Raw genomic sequence first — 24,566 nt, 5'->3', positions numbered from 1 at the left:
GAAGGCAAGTTAGAAAAGTCAGATTCCTGGGGTTTGCTGGCTGCCAGCTTAACTCCAGGTTCAGTGAGAGATTCTGTCTCCAGGGAATGAGGCTGGGAGTTAAAGAGCAGAGCTTTCAATATGCTTCTCTGGATATTGCATGAGCACAGGATTAATATCTACAAACACCTGTGTGCATACACCACAAACACACACACACACATACACACAAAGTATGTTCACTTTCACACATGAACATACACAAAGAATAAATCTGAGAGGGTAATGAGAATGAAAATGTCAAATACAGCCATTTTTTATACATGTAGACATTCAGTTAGAGCAGCACCATTTGTTGAAGATGCTGTCTTTTTTCCATTGCATGGTTTTAAATTCTTTGTCAAAAACCCAGTATCCATAGATGCGTAGGTTTATTCCTGGGTCTCCTATTTGATTCCATTAATTCACCGTTCTGTTTCTATGCCAGTACCATGCAGTTTTTATTACTGTTGCTCTGCAGTACAGCTTAAGATCAGGGATATAGATAATTCCAGATGATCTGCTATTGTACAGGATTGTTTTAGCAATTCTGGGTTTGTTTGTTTGGTTTGGTTTTCTATATGAAATTTAGAATTGTTCTTTCAACTATTGTAAAGACTTGTGTTCGTATTTTGATGAGAATTGCAATGAAACTGTAGATGTCTTTTGGCAGCATGGCCATTTTCACTATATTAATCCTACTGATCCAAGAGCATGGGAGATCTTTCCATTTTCTGATATCTTCCTCAATTTCTTCAGAAAGTTGAAGTTTTTTTCAAACAAGTCTTTCACTTGCTTGGTTAGAGTCACATCAAGGTACTTTATGTTATTTGAAGCTATTGTGAAGAGTGTAGTTTCTTTTTTAATTTTTACATTTTTAATATTAATTACAGGTTATTCACTTTGTATCCCAGCTATAGCCCCTCTCTTATTCCCTCCCAACTCTACCCATCCTCCCTCATCTCCTTCCATGCCCCTTTCCAAGTCTACTGATAGGGGAGGTCCTCCTCCCCTTCCATCTGACCGTAGGTTTTCAAGTTTCTTCAGGAATGGCTGCAAGATCTTCCTCTGTGGTCTAGCAAGGTGGGGGGAGGTCAAAGAGCCAGTCTTTGAGTTCATGTCAGAAATAGTCCCTGTTTCGCTTACTAGGGTACCCATTTGGATACTGAGCTACCGTGGGCTACATCCGAGCAGGGGTTCTAGGTTATATGTATGCATGGTCCTTGGTTGGAGAAACCAAGACCCCTTTGCCCTGATATATTTGGCCCTTGAGGAGCTCCTCTCCTCTCCAGGTCTTACTAACTCCCCCTTCTTTCATATGATTCCTTGCACTCTCCCGAAGGTTTGGTTATAAGTATCAGCATCTGCTTTGATACACTGCTGGGTAGAGTTTTTCAGAGACCCTCTGTGGTAGGCTCCTGTCCTGTTTCCTGTTTTTTCCTTCTTCTAATGTACATCCTGTTTGTCTTTCTGAGTGAGGATTTATTATCTTACCCAGGGTCATCCTTCTTGCTTAGCTTCTTTAGGTGTACAGATTTTATATGATTATCCTATAGTATATGTCTAATATTCACTTATAAGTGAGTATATACCATGTGTTTCTTTCTGCTTCTGGGATACCTCACTCAGGATGATCTTTTCTAGTTTCTACCATTTGCCTGGAAATTTAATGATTTCCTTGTTTTTAATTGCTGAACAGTATTCCATTATGTAAATGTACCATAATTTCTGTATCCATTCCTCAGTTGGGGGACATCTGGGTTGTTTCCAGATTCTGGCTATTACAAATAAAACTGCTACAAACATGGTTGAGCAAATATCCTTGTATAATTGAGCATATTTTAGATATATGCCTAGAAATGATATGGCTGGATCTTGAGGTAGCACTATTCCTAATTGTCTGAGAAAGTGCCAGATTGATTTCCAAAGTGGTTGTACAAGTTTACATTCCCACCAGCAGTGGAGGAGGGTCCCCCTTTCTCCACATCCTCTTCAGCATGTGTTATCACTTGAGTTTTTGATCTTAGCCATTCTGATGGGTGTAAGATGAAATCTCAGAGTCATTTTGATTTTCATTTTCTTGATGATTAAGGATGTTGACCTTTTTTTTTTAAGTGTGTTTCTCTGAATTCATCCCTAATTTCTTTTTCACCCCTTTTGTCTTTTGTATACAAGCTCTTTGATCACCTACCCCTGGTGTGGAGGGGACAGGCAGCCTTACCAGGCCACAGAGGAAGACAATGCAGCCAGTCCTCATGAAACCTGATAGGCTAGGGTCAGATGGAAGGGGTGGGGGACCTCCCCTATCAGTGGACCTGGGGAGGGAAAAGGGAGGAGAAGAGGGAGAGAGGGTGGGGTTGGGAGGGTGTAAGTGAAGGGGTTGCAGCTGTGACACAAACTGAATGAATTGTAATAAATTAAAAAAATGAAATTCAAAAAAAGAATATAATGTCATAAAGTAGACTAACATTTGTAAATATTGACACCTGACTTGAAAAAATATGGGGATGCAAATTTATGCATATAACCTAGAACCTCTGCTTGGAAGTAGCTTATGGTAGCTTAGTAACCAATTGGTTTTTCCCTAGTAAGGGGAACAGGGACTATTTCTGACATGAACTCAATGGCAGGCTCTTTGACTCCCCCCCCAAGGGAGGAGCAGTCCTGCTAGGCCACACAGGAGGACTTTTCAGCCAGTCCTAAAGACATCTGACAAAACAGGATCAGATGAAAGGGGAAGAGGTCCTCCCCTATCAGTGGACTTGGAAAGGGGCAGGGAGGAGATGAGGGAGGGAGGGTGGGAATGGGAGGGAATGAGGGGGAGGGAATGAGGGAGCGGGATACAGCTGGGATACAGAGTTAATAAAATGTAACTAATACTAAAAATAAAAATAAATTTAAAAAAGACAAATAAAAAATTTAAAAAAAGAAATTAAAAAAGTAAATAAAAGTAGTAGATTTCCTACTTTACCATGTTCATTGGTTGTTACATTTCAGAAGTCTCCTCACACTGTTTATCAATCTATCATTTATAATTTCCACCTACCATCTATTGTCTTTCTTGTTAGCATGGAGCAATAGGTTGCTGTTTATTATGTGGTTTATAATAAATTGTCTTCATTTATTTGAAAAAAAACATATTTAGATTCTTGAAAGGGTTTGGTATTTATTTACTATAAGTTATAAATGATATATTTATATAACTTTCACACACTAATATTGCTATATAGTGTACAGTATGCATACATAATATGGAATAATATGTTCATAATACATGGGGCAACCCATGTTATTTTATATTTATTTTCATGTTGAATGCGTACATTATACTCTAGTATATATGAATAATTTATTTGTAATGTGTACATTATGCCACACTTTATATTACATAGATGTTTAGCTTGGTAGATAAATATATATAAATCTAACATTTTAACAAACTACCGATCATTAAGAATAGCTGCTCTGTCTTGACCAGGATCCAGTTTCTAACTGTAATATACGTTATGTAATTGTGGAGCAATGGACGTGTTTTGGGTAGAAATATATCTAAGGCATTTGAAGATAGCATCCAAGTGCTCACAGGTTAAACACTTCTCCAGAAAACTTTTATATAAAATCGGAGGGTATAAAACCAGCCGCCCAACTAACCAGACAAGAACGGCCTCATTGCATGAGAATGTGATGAGTTGGGTACTCTCCCAGATCCCCGAGTTATTGTTAGAAGCAAAATTGTGGAAGCACTATCATTTGGCACTCACTTTTGAATTGCCATTGTTGTTGTTCAAATTGCTTAAACAGTTCAGCCACACATATTTAATCACTGCAGAGAAACCTCAATTTTGAGGAGGGATAATCAGAATCATAGAAAAAAAGTAGCTTATTCTAAAATAAGCGCAACATATTATTAGACGTCAAAGCAAAATTGTAATGTGTTTTTTTTTTTTATAAGAAACAGAACTAATCTATGGTGGATGTTATTTGCATTATTATAGAATATTCCAGACTCTTTTAAAGAAGTATGTTAGATGTTTAAGTACAAATTGTATTACACAGATCATTTCAGGAATCATTTTATAATTTCCCGACTAGCTCTCAACTCACATATGTGGATATTTCAAAAGAATTCAAGCTATTCATAGAGGAATATATTTGACTTTGTAATGGAGGAGGTCTGGCTTAAAGATCATTTTATCAGTTTTTAACCCACCGCTAAGAACTTATCACGGGTAAAATGAATCTGAGCAATTTGAATCACTTCCCTTCATGATTCTTATCAACACTATAAGACTGTCTAGAGACAATAAACCACACCCATTCTCTCTGTCACAGTTCCCCACTGTGCTAAGTGTGAGGCAGAAGACATCCACATTTGCACAAATCACTAATCTGTTCTTGGCACTGTTTAGAGATTTCTATTTATATGAACACACAAAGGTAGAGATTTCTTGTCTCTATCTAGGTTGAAGGGATATTTGCTTCCTGAGGTCTAAATGAGAAGCTTTATAAGTCACAATTAATATATATAAAACAACGATGGCTCTATTATTCAATTGTCACTGATAGGAAGCTGGTGGCAAAATTACTCTCCAGAGGTCATAACTGACTCCGTCTTCATGCTTTTCATTTATCCACCTTTCAGGACAAAAAGGAATCTCTACCAACTGTGAGATTATAAATCCAACCAAAGATCTGAAAAATCGGTACTGTTTTCCTCACCTTTAGCTCTCATCATGGATGATGAAGATACTGCCACTGGAATTCAGCTATGACAGTATGGATGATTAAGCTCCACTCTAATTGGCTTTGCAGTGTGAGCAAAAGCCAGGACTTAATGATTCTTTCCCCTGCTTCTGTATTAAAAAATAACCCCCTGTGAATCACAGGCACTGGGAACAGGAATCTGATAATTATGAAAGGTATTTTATGGGCAACAGCGCTTATTATAGGAAAACTTAAAGTACAAGGTTAAGTTTGGCTCCCAGAACTTTCAGTTAATTACCACGCCTTTAAGAATTTATTTGCGTATGATATGAATATGTTTAGGTGTTCTGATGTGCATGCGCATGTGTACGCTTTTGCCTGTTGAAGCCAGAAGCTGAAGTCACGTCACCTATCTTCTTCCTAAGTCTCTCTTCCTTATGTTTTTGAGACAGTATGTCACCAAACCTGGAATTTATAGGCTCACCACAAAGTTCTGGGGCATCTTCTGTTACCATCTATCCTTTGCTGAAATCACAAGCTTGCCCTCGTCACACCTGGTTTTCTTTACCAACTGAGGCATCTCCTTAACCCCTCTCTGAACTTTCCAAAAACATTGCATTGTTCAAACTCTGATTTAAAGGCACAGGTTTGAGATCATCACCTCTGTATTCTTAAAGCATGTGAAAGCTATTGATGGCTTTGTGAAAAACCTATGTTTAAGCCTTAAAGTAATGGTAGAAATACTTGTCACAGTTCACTCTGTAGGAAAAAAAAAATATTTGGCATAACAGGTGGTACTCAGAGAGGTCTGGAAGGCAATGGTAGCCCTCACCTCTTCTGCCATTACGTGGTGGTGGAATGGATCATTCTATTTAGCAGGCAAATCAAGCTGCTCCCTGTGGAGCTAGAACTAACTACATGCCAGAAAAGCAGAATATGAAATGAGAAAAATTTCTCCACCGAGCTTTCAATTCCCTGTTATTTTTCCCACTGTCTTCCTGTGGGAGTGTTTTAGGAAGAACTCTCAAGGCCTAAAGGTTGGCTTTATTCAGAACTATGATTTTCAGGTGCTGGAACAATGCAGTTTGACTAAATTTTCTGTAATTTCAAAATTAAAAGGTAAAAGACATGGAATTTTGAAAATATCTTCACAATACATACCTGAAAATAGCGATTCCCCTGTTGGTCATAGAAACAATTCAATCTGCTTTTTAATAATTCTTCTTAGAATACGTACCCCTCTGTCACTCTAACTGCTGAACAAGTGACTAAATGACTATGTAAAGGAGTAGCTGTGGTAAAGCAACTGTAACATCCTCGTGCACAATGACTTACTTCTGAAAATGTCAGTGTGATCTCTTACTTTCCCATTGGTGCTACCCCAGCCACAGTAGGGCGAGACGATTGTTCTTCCAACCCAGAAACAGCAACTGCAGTTCCCCACTCCAAATGCAAGGGAATGATTTGGAGTTTGAGACAGCCATCTGAAGCTACCCAAGAAGGCATGTTGGAAGAAGTTGCCTAAAGTTCAATTACTTACAAATCCTAAATCCTACAGCAAACTTATTAAAAATGTCACATTTCACAGAAACAGTACACCATTCAATACTCTATTTCAAGATTCTAGGTACTAGTTTTCTTTTTATTTTATTTATTTTTTATCATTTGCTTTTTTTACTTTTTAGTTTTTTACATTGATTACATTTTATTCACTTTGTATCCCAGCTGTAACCCCCTCCCAGATTCGCTCCCAATCCCACCCTCCCTCCCTCATCTCTTCCCTGCCCCTCTCCAAGTCCACTGATAGGGAAGGTCTAACTCCCGTTCCATCCGATCCTAGCTTATCAGGTCTCATCAGGACTGGCTGCAATGTCCTCCTCTGTGGCCTGGCAAGGCTGTTCCTCCCTCAGAGGGGATGGTCAAAGAGCCAGCCACTGAGTTCATGTCAGAGACAGTCCCTTTTCCCCTTACTAGGCAACACACTTGGAGACTGAGCTGCCATGGGCTACATCTGTGCAGGGGTTCTAGGTTATCTCCATGCATGGTCCTTGGTTGGAGTATCAATCTCAGAAAATACCCCTGAGCCCAGATATTTTGGTTCTATTGTTCTCCTTGTGGAGCTCCTGTATTTTCCAGGTCTTACTAGCTACCTCTTCTTTCATATGATTCCCTGCACTCTGCCCAAAGTTTGGTTATGAGTCTCAGAATCTGCTATGACACACTGTTAGGTAGAGTCTTTCAGTGGCCCTCTGTGGTAGGTTCCTGTCCTGTTTCTTGTTTTCTCCCTCTTCCAATGTCCATATCATTTGCCTTTCTAAATGAAGGTTGAGCATCTTACCCAGGGTCCTCCTTCTTGATCAGCTTCCTTAGGTGTATGGATTTTAGTATGATGATCCTATATTATGTGTCTAATATCCATTTATAAGTGAGTATATACCCTGTGTGTCTGGTCTTGTATTTAGAAAAGCAAAAGTTTTTAAATTGAAGTGTGTTTAGTAAATAGCAAGGAATTATCTTCCTTAAGGAAGAAATAGTAAATTTCATAATGTCTTCAATCTAAACATTTTTTTTAAAGTGTAAGAGTCAGAGATGGTGGGTGACTGCAAGGGAACAGTGTCTTCTGGACACAGCAAGGAAGCTGCAGATATTTATTTGACTCTTCACAGTTGGGACATCATGAGCAAGACTTATGCAAGCCCAAACCAGACGAAACCCCAGCAGACAGAAGGGGGGTTGGCACACAGACCTAACCACACTGCAGAGGAAAGGGAAAGATGATTTTCTATAAGCCTCTGGACAGTTGACTACTCAGGAGTAGAAGATGACAGATCCAGGAGTCACTGTAAAACACAAATTGATCTTTAAAAAAGAGAGAGAGAAAATTGTATGCGTAGTGAAAGGGATGGACCTAGGAAGAATTGGCAGATAGGCCAAACATAATCAAAACACATCATATGAAACACTCAAAGAATTAATATGTTTTTTCTCCTTTACAATAAACTATACATGATCAAGTTGGAATTTAAGTAACATTCATATTAACTGAGTTTGTATTGTTAATATAATAATTGAAGTAAAGTTTTATATTGGTATATATGATCCTTCTTATTTGCCACTCTAATAAATCCACTATAGGAAACACAGCAAACTAAAAGAAAGATAAAAGCACTGAGATCTATACTTTTCAGGGAAACATTCTTCCAACCCCCACTCTCCTGAATGTGCACCAGTGGACCGTGGATGTTCATCTAAAGCAGCCAGACTAATGTAGTGTGTTTTTTCTCTCTCTTCTCAGGGGCTGACGTTATCAACTTTGATGGCCATGTTGTGTTACCATATCGATTCAAAAACAAGAAGATGAAAACGCTCAAAGATGTCATTGCTTTGAAATTTAAGACCTCTGAAAGTGAAGGAGTCATCTTGCATGGTGAAGGACAGCAAGGGGATTACATTACTTTGGAACTGAAAAAAGCCAAGCTGGTTCTCAGCTTAAATCTAGGTTTGTTGTGAATATCTAATATTTTTCCTATCATTAAAATATTTATAAAGAAGTGGGTAGAAAGATAGCTCAGCAATTAAGAACACTGGCTGCTCTTGCAGAAGACTTGAGTTCAGCTCCTAGGAACACAGGATAGTTCAGAAGTGTCTTTCTTGGCACTGACATTCCAGGGTATCTGATGCCTTCTGACTTTCATGGCCACCAGGTGTGTATACGATGCACACACTGCATTCAGGCAAAGCACTCATACATATAAAATAACTTAATCCATTTAAATGTTGCATAACCCATTAAAATAAGAATTATAAGATCTCATGTCATATTGCTAATTATTTTTCATCTATGGTGGCATATTATCTATTTATATACTTATTTCTGTTAGTCACCTTTTTATGACTGTGGCAATATACTGAAAAAAAATACTTAGCAGAGAAATGCTTATATTGCTTTCTGTCGCAGAAGTAAAAATCTATTGTCACTATAAACAAAGCTCTGGATTTGTGTTGAAGTAGAATGGCATGGAGGAGGTGCATAGTGGGAGACAGATTCTCCTGGGGTCCAAGAAACAGAAAAATGGAAGAGCATAGAAACAAGATAGGCAATTCATTGGCCCTATTCCTGTGACCCATTTCTTTTAACCAAGATCTACCCCCTAGTGCCAGTCGTGTCTCAATAGCACTAGCAAATCATTATTTCATCAGTGGATTAACTGATCCATCCATGAAGTTGAAGCAATCATCATCCAATCACTTTTCCAAACCTCACAGAAGCTGAGACCAAGTTTTTAGCCACTGAACTTTTGGGAAACAGTTTAGATTCAACCTGTAATACTACTTATTTAACAAAATGTTTGTTGAAGCACTTGTACTATGTTCAATGTTATATTCATTGGTAGCATACATGGGAAACAGGAAGACATAATCTCATTAAGTTGTGAACTATGCTGGTGAAATAAAAATAGGTGATTTCTAAGTGTGAGTCAGTTTCCTAAGCATGCATAAATATGTGCTTAAATATGTGCTCGTATTTAAGAAGCTCTAGGACCAACATCAGAATGTACAATAAAGAAAAACCCTCTTAGGTAAAAAAAAAAAAAAAAGTGTCCAGGATAAGATCTAAGTGATGAAAAAGACCTCTCATGCTCATGGAACTAAAAACAAACTGTGGTGGATATATACATTGGATTTCTGGAAACAAGAGAGAAATTCCAAGAGATGTTCAGATTCTGTATGATTTTATGCATCCTTCTGGTTATTCAGAATGAAGAGCTATAGGATTCTCACTTTGTATGTACACTGAGACTCTCATGAGAACAGCCTAAGTCAGCATGAGAGTCAAACATGACATATTCATGGCTGGGGAGAGACAGTGCTAGCATCCAAGAAAAAATGTCAGGGATGATAAATAGCAATGTATCTAAGAAATTATGTTAGCAGTAAATTCAGCATGACCTGTGATACATTGTGTATGAAGCAAGAAGAAGGAGTGGAAACAAAGAACTATTCCTAGGATTTAAGCTTGGTCCCTAAATGAATGGTTAGTGTCATTTTCAGAAACAGAAAATAATGAGAGGGCAGAAGTAATGACAGGGATTTGTGGAAAGACAGAACATCTGTGCTGATATTACATAAATGAAAGGTATTTACATGACGTCAACTGCAGAGTGTGAGTAGAGTGTGCACTATGGGAGGAACGAAGCAGTAAGTAGAATGGAAAAGTAGAGAGAAATGATCAGTGCTATGTAACTCATCTAAGATGTCAGCTGACATGGAGACAGATGTGTGAATATTGGCAGTTACTGTTCACTTACTCTCCAAAGAGCTGAGAGAACACTCTTCTTGGCTTGTTTTATAAGTGAAGAGAGAGTAAAAATTGTGGAAATAAATATTTGAATTCAGCTAAACTAGAAAAAGAAAAGAAAAAGAAAAAAAAAAAAAAACAGGGGAAAGAGATAATGGTGGGAGAAAAAGACAACCCAACGAGATTCTACCTTGCTTTTCCTCACCACAGAGTCCATGCTAGGTGACTTACTGACAACATCTGAGACGCATAAATTGCTGAAGAAAATGTTCACGGCTTTGGCAGTGGCATTCAGAATTGCAGATTGTACAAAGCAATGGCTTTTTTCCTTCTTGCTTGGCTCAGTGTTCTGGGTTCCATGTAGGAACAGAACTCAAAGAACACGTATAGTCCATGGGTTTTATTTTCTCTGTTGTAATAAAAATTCTATAAAGCAATAACTTAAAAAATTAATGAATAACTAAAACACACTTGTTAAATGTATCACCAGAGAAAACCACAAAATTGAAGATTAAAACGCTTAAGAGAGACCTTGCCAATTGGATTTCCCTATCCTATATTATAGGATATAATATAATTATAATGCCTCTGGACATTTCTGAGGATATCGAGTCCCGTGTGCCAACTTATTTTGAAGATAACTGTCGACTCTAGAAACACAAATTTAATCAGGGTTGTTTGTATGCAATAATAGATTGCCATAAGCGTATGCCTTTGACTATATAACTTCTGCTCCCAAGGTAAAAAATCATTAAAATAAGAATCACATACTAATAAAAACAAATACCGAGTTTTTGTTACATTAAAATAAAATAAAGTGAATGTGAAGAAATATGCAAATGTTATATATGCAGTTTTAATGCCATTCATGGAAAATCAATCACACCACTCCATAACAGTTCCAAGCTGCAAAAAGAAAATGTACGCATTTGATGTAAAAAATAATACAGAATGAAAAATTAAATACCAGTGACACCAAAGACTCCATTACATCAGCTATAACCATAAAAAGAATAAAATGGAAGATAATAACAATTGTCAAATTAGTAAGTGTGTCTTTTCAGGGTTTATGTGTAAGTGACAAAGAATCCTTTTTACTATTCTGCTAATAACATTTGGGGGGAAATTATCTAAACACATACTTTCAGACATTTGATGTAGTTTGCATATTCAATCATGTGTTATTAAAATGAGAAATGTATGAAAAAATATTTAAGTCCAAAGACATATTTTTCAACATCATTTCAACTTCATAATTTGGAGGAGAAATAAGATTTATAGAGATACATTGGTCATATTAAAATGTGTTTAATTTTAGTCTATTTTAAACAAAGATTTATTTTTATGTGTGTGTATATATATATATATATATATTTTCCTGATATGTACATATGTGCAAGTTTTAATCCTATAGAGATGTACTGTGTGTCGTTTAAAGACAAACATAATATGTAAAATATAACTGACCAGCATGGCACTTTGAGTGATGAGAAGCCTGAATCTCTGGCTTGTAGCCTGTTTATCACCCAGGCGACCACTGAGTTCTGCCTATCATGATCCTGGGAGACAAGCATGGCCATGAGCAATATGCCAGTTCCGTGTCACTCTCAGTGGATATAAACTCACAGAGACACATAGATGGGAAATACTGGAGAATGGATTGAGGCCAGTTGGGGAATTAGCACTTTTGTAAAGAAAGCTTTGGGAGATGTCTGTTGTAGTCTACCTGGTGTTAGGACAAATTGAAAATTCAAGTGATTTTGGTGCTGCGGAAAATGTGAAGGCTGCCAGTAACCTCAGTTCCCCGTCAGGAGACTGATCAATGTGGCTCCGAGTGAGTCCCCGTATAAAGACAGATGTCTGATCATGATGACATTGAGTAATCCCTCAGCACTAGCGAGAAGAAGAAGCGTATGAGAAATGCATAAAATCCAGTGAGAAATGAACACGGAACCCTCAAATAAATCAATGTGAAGCTCCTTCAGCACTGATAGAAGATTTGAAATAGCTTCTGGCAACACCAATAGAAATGAAACTGTTCTCAACACTGCTGTTCAAAGAAAATTTTCCACACTTCATAGTGATGGCAGATGAACACAATGTATATGTGTTTTATAATGTCATAGAATAGGTGTTTTATAACAGTTAAGTGATGGTAGTCAGACCCCATGAGACTTTCTATGGTAAAAGGTATACTAAAGGTATACTACCTTTCAGTATAACTGTATTATTGTAAGTCTCTCTACCAGCAGTACTCAACATGTAGGTCATGACCCATTTGGGTGTCAAATGACTCTTTCACAGAGCCAAATAAGACCATTGGAAAACACAGATCTTTATATAACAATTCATAACAGTAGCAAAATTACAGTCATGAGGTAGCAATGAAAGTAATTTTATGGTTGGTGGTCATAACGAAATGAGGAACTCTACTAAAGGGTTGCAGCATTAGCAAGTTTGAGACACACTGCTCTACACAGTTCTTCAACTCATGGTACCCATCCCTGGATGTAGGTCAAAGGCTTAATAATCTTCTCATTGGAAAAGACTGGGACTACAGGAAGCAAGTGTTTCCCAGAGTCCAGAAAAGGATATTATCTTAATTGTACTATGGGTGCAATGGGTGTTCTATTTAATGCAGTGAGGCGGCAGCTTTGGAACACAGTAAGAAGTAAACAGAACATTCAGCCTTCTCAAAAAAAAAATAACTAAGATAGCAAAGGTATCACATTAAATACATACATACATATATATATATATGCTTAAATAGGTATACAGCATATATATGTATACCTTTTAATTATATATATATATAATTAAATGGTTGTATATGGAAAACATCTGGAAAAAATAGCTCAAACTATATTTAGTGGAGGAAATAATTTGCATTTCATTTTGCTTGTTTATTCTTCATAATATTTTTCATCTGTAATCATGAACAAGTATTGGTTTAGGGACGTGAGGGCTAGAAACTAATTTTGACACACGACCCTGTAGAAAGGGAGAGAGGTTCAGAAGTGGAACCAGGACCCAGACGAAAGCACTGATAAACTATCTGTCTATGTCAACCCGTGTGCACGTATGTAGCGTAGTGGAGTTTTGTTTAAAGGTGTTATTTTTTTAATTTTATTTTTTAATTTATGTTGCATGTACATGTGGAGGGGAGCGCAAACATGCCACAATGTACATTATGAAGGGCAGAGGACATCCTCCAGGGTTCTAATTTCTCCTACAATGCTGTCCCGGGAAAACAACTCAGTATGTCAGCTGAACAGAAAGTGCCTTTATCCATTGAGCTATATTCCCAGACCAAGATATTTATTTTTTTTCAGAGCTGTTTTCATTTTACCTTTTCCTAATGAAACATGTAGAGTAACCTTTGAACACCAGCTGTGGCTTATAGAGACGTGGCATTACCTTTGTGAAGCCCATTGCTTGTTCTATGACCTCACCAAAAAGAGTTCATTACAATTTCACTGAAAAGTAGTTCACTTCCAAAGTTTTATGGCAGACTGGGATTTATGACAGCAGTAGAAATATATCTACTCAAACACCTGGTGCCACTCTTTAATGCCATCTGTCATTAACAGGGAACTTGTCCTGCTACTCAGATGCTGTGTGCGTGCATGCGTGTGTGTGTGTGTGTGTGTATGTGTGTGTGTGTGTGTGAATGTCAAGCCATAAAACTCAGGAAAACCTTGCTACTTAGACTTATTTCTCTTTTATTTCTTCTCTTGTCCTTCTGGTCGCTGACCATAGAGATAAATACATGCATGCATGCCTTCACAAGTGCACATGTACACACACACAAACACACACACACAGGCACACACGTACATGTGAATGTACACACACAAACACACACACTCTCACACACATGTGCATGCACACACACTTCATTATCACCCAGAAACTTTTGAGTTTATAACAATGCAAGAAGAAACAAGGATTATGTTCCACATTTTGCATGTCAGCAACCAGACTCAGAGAAGTGACCTGTTTGTCCCCATCTGAACATCAAACTAATAGTGATACTGTCAGATCCTAGGCCCTCAGGCATGTGAGTCCATGTGACATTGATCTGATAACTCCACTCACCCATCAAAACTTAACAGAATGTACCGCTTTGTCCAAAAAAGTTTGCATTTTGTTTTTAAGGGAACAAGCTTTTCCTCACCATTAATAGCTTTCATTTATGTGCACTGTTAAAGTCCTGTTTCTCCTACACTAATTTCAATAGACAAATCTGTCTGTGTAGTCACGTTCTATTTCTCTTTTGTTCCCACTACTCAGGAAGCAATCAGCTTGGCCCCATCTATGGCCACACATCCGTGACATCAGGGAGCCTGCTGGATGACCACCATTGGCATTCTGTAGTCATTGAGCGCCAGGGACGCAGCATTAACCTGACCCTGGACAGAAGCATGCAGCATTTCCGCACCAATGGGGAGTTTGACTACCTGGACTTGGACTATGAGGTATACATGAGTGTTTAGGTTTGCAGTGGAGGAAAAGGGAAGGCATATCTTACTATTGCTTTACTGTCAGTTACATACATGCTCAAGCCCCTTCCCCTTCCTTCTCTTTAGAAAGAAAAGTAGTAAAAAGTAAAATAGGGGTTATTTTAAAGCTTGTCCATTAAGATACACATTAATTTCTATATAGTTAAGTATTTTTAAAATACTCTGGTCTAGTAAAATTGCTTGGAAGGTAAAGACACCTGCTGCCATGCCTGGCACCCTAAATTCAATTCTGGAACTCTACATAGTGGAACAAGAGTATAGAACTGTTATCCTCTAGCCTCCACAAACATAAGGAAGCATATGAGTGCCCCCCACATGAATAAACACATAAGACATATAACAACTTCTTAAAATATTAAGGATAACCTAGAAGCTTAATATATATATGTATATGCATGTTATAATTTTATAACATTCACATTGATATGAATGTTTAAATAAATTTTCAGAGTAATTCAACGCAGTCCTTCAAATCTGTGAATAGTACACAGGGGTGAATCTATGATGATTTTACATGTAATTGGAGTAAGAAAAAGGCACAACATACTCAGCTGCACCATCCAAGCAAAATAAAAAGCATGACATGTCACCCCGCTAGAGGCTTCCAAACTTTCTTAGTTCATGGAACTAGTAATGTTGGAATAACCTTCTAAAGCATTCCAAGGCTAGTTTTTCAAACACCTGAAAATTTATGTCCTAATACTTTGATAGCTACTTGAAAAATACAAATAAAACTTTTCTATTTTTAAATACCAGTGTGGTATTTAAAAAATTAGGATAGTTGAACACTATTTTAGATTTGGGTTCTAATTTACTATGGTCATTCTTTCTCTAGTCAATTGCTGTACTGTGTATTTTTCTCCCAACCTTAACTCCACATAAAGGCAAGAACTAAAATTTGGTTGTTACAATCCACCAGCAATGAGTGTTTCACGTTGAATCCCAGATATGCCAACAATTGTGATTTCTTTAAAGGTTTGGTGTGTATGGGAATACTCTCTGATTTTGCTATGAATCTTTGTGTTCCTTGGCAGCTTCATATGAGAAAGCAGAAATCTATGCACATATTACATATGTTTGTAAAAATTTAATAAAGCAGAAGATGAGCATTTTAAAATTATTGGTGAAAAATCTGCATTAAAAGACATGATATATAATTATATGTCAATGAAGGTTTATTAATATAAAAATGTAAACTTAAGGCTGAATAACTGTACCCCCAAAATAGCCATTCCAAATGATTATTAAAGAAGCTGTTAATTTAAAGAGGGAAAGTAAAATACATAAGAGAATTTGGTAGAAGTAAAGGGAAAGAAGTGATGTAATTATATTGTAATCTCAAAACTTAAATAATTATTTTAAAAGTGAAAGATAAAAGTCCAGAAAATTTGTATCTCCTGCAAGTTTCCACCACATCTCTTGTGACTTGGTGCTCCAGTGTATGAGAGAACTTGCAGATGAATTATTCAGCTTTTATTAATAAACTTTGAAGTATCACAGAATAAGAAGATATCTTGAAGCATTAGCCATGAGCAAACATAATTCCAATTTTCAAAAAACCATAATTAAAGATTTGGGGTCACAGACCCTATTGAGTTGGTAATAAAATCTGTGCATAATCACGCACATGCAATACTTTCCACACAAGGTCAACAGTTCTAAGATTTCACAGCGTGACGAGTCTTTCTTTCTATACATAACATGTTTGAGAGTCTCGGGTAATGACTAGAATGAGAGTGACATATTTTTTATCAGATGAGGTAGCAGGGGAAATATAAATTTCCTGGAAAAGCGATGAGGATTGTACTATTATTTTTCATTGATCAGCTAGTGCATGATACCCCTCTCTCCATGGAAACAGCAGTTATTGCCATGGGTCATGGTAAAGGTGGTTGTGCCTACTTTTGTATTTTGTACTATGTAGTAAAGACACGCTCTTTGTGTGTTATTTAAAGAAATCTGGGGCCTCTCTAAGAGCCAGTATCAGTATTGCCCATGTCTCTTTGATGTATCAACATAGGAAGTACATTCCTGCTGCAAGGCTGGTAAATTAACTACAAAGTTAGCATAATACATATTTTGTATAATTTACATTGAAGTCTTTAAACTTTAGTCTAAGGGATAAAAGAGCTAGTACTCTTCTTTTCTGACAAGCCTGAGGAAGAGAGTTTAACCCTGGGATTCACGTGATGAAACAAGAGAAGCTGTTTGCCACGCTGTCTCCCGACCTCCACATATGTGCCATAACATGTGCACATGCACACACAGGCATATAAGCACACTTATACAATAATACCAATAATAAACCTTAAATAGATGAAAATGTAAGACGGGTCTCTATGAACGCTTTAAAAGTATCAACAAAAATAACTACACGCCTTGAATACCTGCACTCGGGTAGGCAGAGGCAGGCAGATCTCTCTGAGTCTGAGGCCAGCCTGGTCTACAAAACAGAGCAGAACAAGCCAAGTCCAGAACAGCCAAGGCTATACAGAGAAACCCCATCCCAACCTCCCACCAAAATCCATTTTAGTCTTTTAGTTACTGCCATCAGTATCAACTTCATAGTGCCTAGAAAGTTCGCTGTGACTTTCAAATATTTTCTCAATATTTCTGCCATTTTTTATTATGCTATAGTTTTTCTTTTGTGAATTTCTAATTCTTTTCTATGGAATTTGGTTTATTCTTAGCTTCTCCTCTCACGTATGAACTCATTGCAAGTGATATATTCAGCCTAACATGTTTTATCATGCTTAATTTTATTTTAAGTTGGACCTTCTTAAAAACACTGTGTCATAAACCATCATTAATTTGTCTTTTTTTTCTAAAACTAATTAAGTATTTTAAATACCACAGCACCAAATAATGGAACATAATTTACTCCCGAACCTCTTGAAACTCCGCACATTCGTGCCTCATATCAAGTATAAAGACATTTCGAGAATGTCTCAACAATTGCTTTTACATTAAAAATTGTAGGGAAAAATTGAAAATGATGGAACTGAAAAGTCTTCTGCATGAAAGTTAACATTACAACTACAATTATACAATTATTTATTAATGCACTATTAGTAGTGGATATTTCAAGCAATACTCACTAAGGATAGTTTTGTGTGATCTATATTGAGGCTACAAAACTTAAAACTGGTGAGAAAAGCATGGGGAAGGAAACATCTCCTGTAAGTATGATACCTAAAGGAGCACGTGAAAGCGGCTGGATCTTAGTCCTTAAGTTCTGCAGGATCTATAAATCTTGCAAACCTTGACTGCTCAACTAACAGCGCTTATGTCCCACAAAGTCTGTAATCCATACACTAATGGGATTTTTCAGCTATTTTCTATACTCAAAATAATTTTAATGAACCTTTGACTCAAACAGTCATTAGCCCTCCCAAAGCCTACAGAGAGTAAAGGCAGTATTCCTTGCCTTAGGCTATACTTTTATCAGCTTATTATATTAGTGCTGGTTGTCTTGAGATTACTAGAGGCATTTATTGGTAACATGTCTTTGAATGATAAATACGAAAATATAGTTTTAATATTCCTTGATAAAATAAAGTTTCTTTATAAATTGTTTTAAAACACTCTGAGGACAATTTATAAAATGCCTTTGGTGTTTAAAAAATTGCAAGGGAAGTTGGCTATTTTACTCATCAAATTCTAACTTAATTATTGGAATTAATTATTCCATTATGTATTGCACTAACATCATAATGTAATGAACAAAACAATTTGTCGACAACATAATGTTTGCATATTTTAGACTGAGATAAAGGTGCTGATATTGGTTGTTTTTAAAATTTTGTATCATTGATTGTAAGACAGTGTAAACATTCACATTTTTTTTTTCCTCGAAGATAACATTTGGAGGCATCCCTTTCTCTGGCAAGCCAAGTTCCAGTAACAGGAAGAATTTTAAGGGCTGCATGGAAAGCATCAACTACAATGGTGTCAATATTACTGATCTTGCCCGAAGGAAGAAATTAGAGCCATCAAATGTGGTAAGAGTCCAAAGTATTGGTCCAGGGGCATTGAATAACAGCAAACATATAGCCCTCTTTACCCTATTTTGGTTGATTAAGACAAATGTGTCCTAACAATATGTAGATACTTGATACTCAGAATTCACACGGACTTCGGTCAAGTCAGCCTGTGTGTCCACTGGCTGTAAATTGTCCATGTACGACTTATAATGAGGACAGGCTGACAGGGGAGGAGGGAGACCAGAATGAATTTTATACATATACAGAACTGTCAAGGAATAACACTAAAGTTTATATAAAAATATCAAAGTAATAATTAAATAATAGATTAATTTAAAAAAAAACATATTCTTTGGGGAAACAAAAGGGTGGTTCACAAAAGCTCACACTGAGTTTCCTCTGGATCTCATGGAGGCTGGTTTCAGATTTCTTGGAGAAGAGCAAATAAGGAGGGTATTTCAGCAGCCTGCCTCCCTTTGTACTGCTGTTACCACACACTCCACATACTACGCACATACATAAACACACTGTCTTAGTTAATATTCCATTGCTATGAAGAGACCAAGAGCAAGGCAACTCTTATAATAGAAAGCATTTGTTGGGGGCTTGCTTACAGTTTCAAAAGGTTAATCCATTATGGTCATGGTAGCAAGCATGGCAGGAACATGTCTCTGTAGCTGTAGATGAGAATTACATACTGATCTATAGGTAGAGAGGAAGAGAGAGAGAGAGAGAGAGAGAGAGAGAGAGAGAGAGAGACAGACTGGACCTACCATGTGCTTTTAAAATCTCAAAGCCCAACAGCACTGACATACTTTCTCCAACAAGGCTACACCTTCCGATTTATTTAATCCGTTATCTGGAAACTAAATATTCCAATAGCTGAGTCTGTGGGACTATTATTTAAACCACCATACATGCATACTACATACAACTCATAAACACTGACCCATATGCACACTGTAATATTCACATAATTATATATAGCCAACATGCTTTCTACCCATATAAACACATGTACCACATACTAACACATGCACACACACACATACATACACACACATACACTATACACACACAAACACACATATGCCACATACAATAATACAGAAAGACATTCAGATAGTCTATACCAAGACCATACACTAACATAGCAATTAATATACACACCAGAACATATACTTCATAAACTATGCACCAAAACAAACACACACCACATACTATGCACGGAGACTAGGTACTATACGCACATATGCCACAGACTATGGTCAAATTCAAACACACACAAACATATATCTTACATACTGTTCATTCCCACTAACATACACAGTCACATGTATTATGTGTTCATACAAACACATACTACACACATATACACACACAAACACACATGTTTTAGCTTTTTAAGCTTTGGATAAAATGGCACAAAGGGTTTTTTTCACCTTTCTCAGATGTTTCAGGGAAAATGTATAGAATCCAAATCATCAGAATATCATGTCTCTTATTTTCATTTTTAATAAGTAAAATGTCAGTTCTAACTAAACCTTACTCAGTGTTTCAATGGATACACTCCTGAAATGTATCCATTTGGTACTCAACCCACAGAGCTCCAACCATGGACGCTCACTAGCAAGGTGACTTTAGCTACAGAACATGTGGAAACTAGAGAAGCCTTTGACTACCAAGAATATGTTTATAAAGCATAAGGCATATACAGATATATTCTATTTAACAAATTATTTGTGGGTAATCACAGAATAATTTTTGTAGCAGCTCTGCACACATACTGAAAACATTAGAAAACGTTGTGAAATATAATAGTTTGTACACATCCACAGAGAGTGAACATTTTCTAATAAATTTGCTCAAAGCTATTAAAAGCTGTTGTTTAGGTGGAATTCACTCAGCTCCTCGCCGACTATCTCCTCGTACCCACAACCTCCTGCTGCCCTAGCTCACCAATGAGCACTCTTCCTCAGGAAGGGTCTTTAATTTGCATGGAACACAACCCTACCATACAGGGAAGTGGTCCATTAGAACATCCCATAGGCAGTTCTTTTCTCTGGTAAGGGCAAATATTAAAAAAAAAAAAAATCAACTGTGAAGGTGCAGAGCAAACTAATTTAAATATTAACTCAGGAAGACAATCTGCTTCAAATTTAGTAGTTAGTGGGCTTCATAGAATTGCTGGGCATTGGAGAGATTTTACATATGTGTGTGTATGTATGTTTGTGTGTGTGTGTGTGTGTGTGTGCATAATACATACATATATATGTATGTAATACATATATATTTATATGTAATCACGTATATTATATACACAGTATATATTATTCATAAGATATATCATAGAGAGACAGGGAGAATGTCATCAAATTTCTTAAAATATGAAAAAAGATGATTCCTTAAAATATGAAAGAAGATAATTCCTTAAAGAGATGGAAGAAGACTGTCCTGTGATCTCCCATCACAGCCGGCTGATAAGCTGTCAGTCTTTTGACTGGCGTGGCTCACTCCACTCTGAACTAGAAGTCCAGCTATTGCATTTTTGGTCTAACACTCCAGGAAGGTCCATCAGGATCCACGCATGCGCTGAGTCAGGCTGAGTTGCTATCCCTTAGGTTTGCTGTAGGCTCCATCACTGCTTTGAGATTTGTAGAACCATCTCTTTGTCAGCAGCCTCACATAGATGTTTGTTTGCTTGCAGGGGAATCTGAGCTTCTCTTGCGTGGAGCCCTATACAGTACCAGTCTTCTTCAATGCTACAAGCTACCTGGAGGTGCCCGGCAGGCTTAATCAGGACCTGTTCTCAGTCAGTTTCCAGTTCAGGACTTGGAACCCCAGTGGTCTCCTGCTCTTCAGTCACTTTGCAGATAACTTGGGGAATGTGGAGATTGACCTTGTGGAAAGCAAAGTAGGCGTCCACATAAATACCACACAGACCAAGACAAGTCAAATCGACATCTCCTCAGGTTGGTGAAGTCTGCTTGACATTGCTTCTTAGTCTGCTATTGACAGTCCCAAAGCAGAAGCTGATGGTTTTTTTTCTTTTCTTTTCTTTTCTTTTCTTTTCTTTTCTTTTCTTTTCTTTTCTTTTCTCTTCTTTTCTTTTCTTTTTTCTTTTCTTTTCTTCTTTTTTCTTTTCTCTTCACTTCTCTTCTCTCCTTTTTTTCTTTTCTATTTCTTTTCTTTTCAACTGGCACTACAGGCTCAGAGTTATACTTCCATTTGAAACTTTAAAGCTCTTCCTTTACTATATTCTGCTTAATAGAAATGAAAAACTGATTACAGCATAGGGTGTGGGCAAGGAAGAAAGTTGGTTGTCTTTGAACCACAGCATGTGAATCTGCTAATCCTCCTAGGTGAGAAGCTCTCAGCCTGTGGGGTTGTGATGCCATTAGGGTGTGGTTCTGGAGCCCAGGGTCTTCTTTTCCGGGCATCACACCATCCAGGCATGAGGCATACAGGTGCTAGACTTGAAGGAATGAAGCTTAGCAGGGTGGGCAGGTGGGCAGCATCCCAGCCTGAGGAGAATGCCCGGAGGAAGAAGGCTTCTCCAAAACAGCTCTTTTAGTTACAACCCTTTCGGTGACACAGCTCTCCCAGGGAAACAGCTTTCTCTAATGGAGGGATATGAGGTTTCTATAAACCTTAGGGAAGTGTGTAGAGGTTTTCAGGTGAGTGAACATCATTGGCTGGGACTGAGGTTCTAAGAATGCTTCATTTGCACGGAGAGGAATTCCAGGTGCTAGGCTACCTCTGGAATGTGACTACCTCAAGAACTGTGAGAGTGGGGGGTCATGAGACTGTGTGCTGGAGCATACAGACGCAGAACAGGAGCGGGGCGATTCTTACTCCTGCTCGGCTCAGCATTGAGATTTTCGGGGTTTAGAGAACATTTCGACCTCACTCTAGCTCAATGCCAGTTTCTATGATCACACTATCCAAGTGCCCCACATTAGGGGTCGCCTATCAGATATCTTCATTGTGATTTATAACTGTGGCAAAATTACAGTTATGAAGTTATGAATTAGCAAGGAGATAATTTTATTGTTGGCGAGGGGCTCTCCACAACATGAAGAAATGTATTGAAGGGTCACAGCATTAGGAAAGTTGGGAACTACTGTTCTAGATGCTACATCATATTTGGTAGAGAAATTAATATTCCTCAACATGCATAATGTTTTGTGTAGAATCATAATATTTGTAGTGAGATGACAGTGTTTGGAATCTTTGACCACATAGGCATCCAAATAGCTTTTGCTATTAGTTATAAGATTATGTTTATTTAATTATTACTTTGATAATGGTTAAGTGCCTCAATCAAAACTCCAAAGTGATACTCCTAGACATATGGCAGATGTTAAGACAAAGTAAGCAAGAGGTAAATACAAAACAGAATAGCAAAACGTATATGTCAACTGGGTTGGCTGCATTAAGCACTGCTTTAAGTGGGCATTGTTCTGATGTCATAAGAGGAAGCTCAGGCTAGACTGTAAGTTGAGAAGGGGTCCTGGCATATTTTTAGACTAAGACGGTATTAGGAAAGATAACACTACAAAGTGGGATATTACAAATCAAAAAAAAAAAAAAAACTAGGTGCAAGATGGAATGGTGATAAGTAGCTTTTTTTTTTTTAACCAAATTTTTCTGTTTAGTCCTTGAACCAGGATCACATGTCGCTGTGGTAAACAAACTACCAACCAAAACCAACAGAGATGAAAGAGTTGTTTTAGCTAACAACCTGAGGATATACTCTGTGATGGCAGCAGGAGCATGAAGCATCTGGCCATCTTGCATTCAGGGAGCAGAAAAAAACAGTGATGTTTCATTTGCAAATAGCAATGCTGACATGGGGTGGAGAGAGGAAAATAGCATTTACTGAGCACTTAGTGTAGATGTGCCAATTACAAAGCGAGGGAGTCATGACAGGTAAGCCAGGTGTGTGACTGACTCTGCATTTCGGAATAGGACATGATCACTCTGTAACTGGAGAGCAGATGCCTGACAGACACCCTTTCTTCCACACTGAATTACTTTGTTCATCTCATTTCTTCATCTCTGCTCTGGGCGTCAGGCTCCTCCATGGCTGGAGCCGTACATAGTCTTCTCCTATCTTGAGCTTTCATAGCATCATTTGGAACTGATGCTATAAAACATTCCAGGAATGTTTCTCAGGTTCAGCAGTTACTCCTCATGCTAGCTGTCGATTAGATGTTCCATTGAAGGAGACCTGTCTCCTCCTACAGTGGCTCTGTGCGTGCTTGTGAAGGGTGAGCTCCATGGACTTTACCTGTTCAAAGAACTGCTGAGAGCTGCTCTGCAGGGCTGCGTGTGCATGATTGAAATGCCGAGGCACTCCTGCCTGTATTCTGATTTTACATTATTATTTTCTAATTTTTCCTGCAAGTTCAGTTGAAATGATTAATCAACCAAATTTTATCATTTTCTTCTCTGGTAAGCTCAGCTGGGAAGAATCAAAGTAAACAAGAAATATCTAGAGGCCCAGAAAAAGAGAAAACAAATGTACATAAATGATTTATATGGTCGGAAAGCAATCTACTGTTAGAATTAAATGCTCTTTTCTAATGGCTAAACACATAAAGTGTTAGCATGTAGTCCCCCCCCCTCCTGGCATTATATCAGCAAACCTACTTGCTGATGTGTTTCCACATAATGGAATCATTGTGATTGAAATAATATCTTCAAAACAGTGATTACTAAGCTTATTCATTTGATTTAGTCTAACCAAGGTCTCCAGTTTGTTCTTGTCTACCTTATGCAGTTTTAAAAGGCAAAGACTCAACAAAGGAACAAGAATAAAACAGTGTGTGAATAAATATTCATACATAGATAAATAATTGATGCTTTTGTAAATTCAGCTAATTCACCTTAATAGATTTTCTTAAAAATACAGAATTGGACTTCAGACAATTTACCAATTTAGAAAAAGAAGAAGAAGAAGAAGAAGAAGAAGAAGAAGAAGAAGAAGAAGAAGAAGAAGAAGAAGAAGAAGAAGAAGAAGAAGAAGAAGAAGAA

At 37.5% G+C, this 24,566-nt stretch overlaps 1 protein-coding gene across 1 annotated transcript in view; it reads left to right on the top strand.

Moving 5' to 3' along the window:
- The window catches only part of Cntnap2 (contactin associated protein 2), a 2,205,170-nt gene that overhangs the window by 959,039 nt on the left and 1,221,565 nt on the right, over nt 1-24,566 (top strand). The window contains 4 exon segments of the mRNA XM_055598313.1: nt 8,018-8,221; nt 14,315-14,499; nt 18,402-18,545; nt 21,235-21,499. Coding sequence (XP_055454288.1) covers nt 8,018-8,221; nt 14,315-14,499; nt 18,402-18,545; nt 21,235-21,499 — 798 coding nt within the window.

This window comes from Psammomys obesus, unplaced genomic scaffold (genome assembly GCF_907164565.1).
Source record: "Psammomys obesus unplaced genomic scaffold, mPsaObe1.curated_primary_1811, whole genome shotgun sequence".
Classification (NCBI taxonomy): domain Eukaryota; kingdom Metazoa; phylum Chordata; class Mammalia; order Rodentia; family Muridae; genus Psammomys; species Psammomys obesus.
The sequence above is the reverse complement of the archived record's forward strand: the minus strand, read 5'-3'. Positions and strand labels throughout refer to the sequence as shown.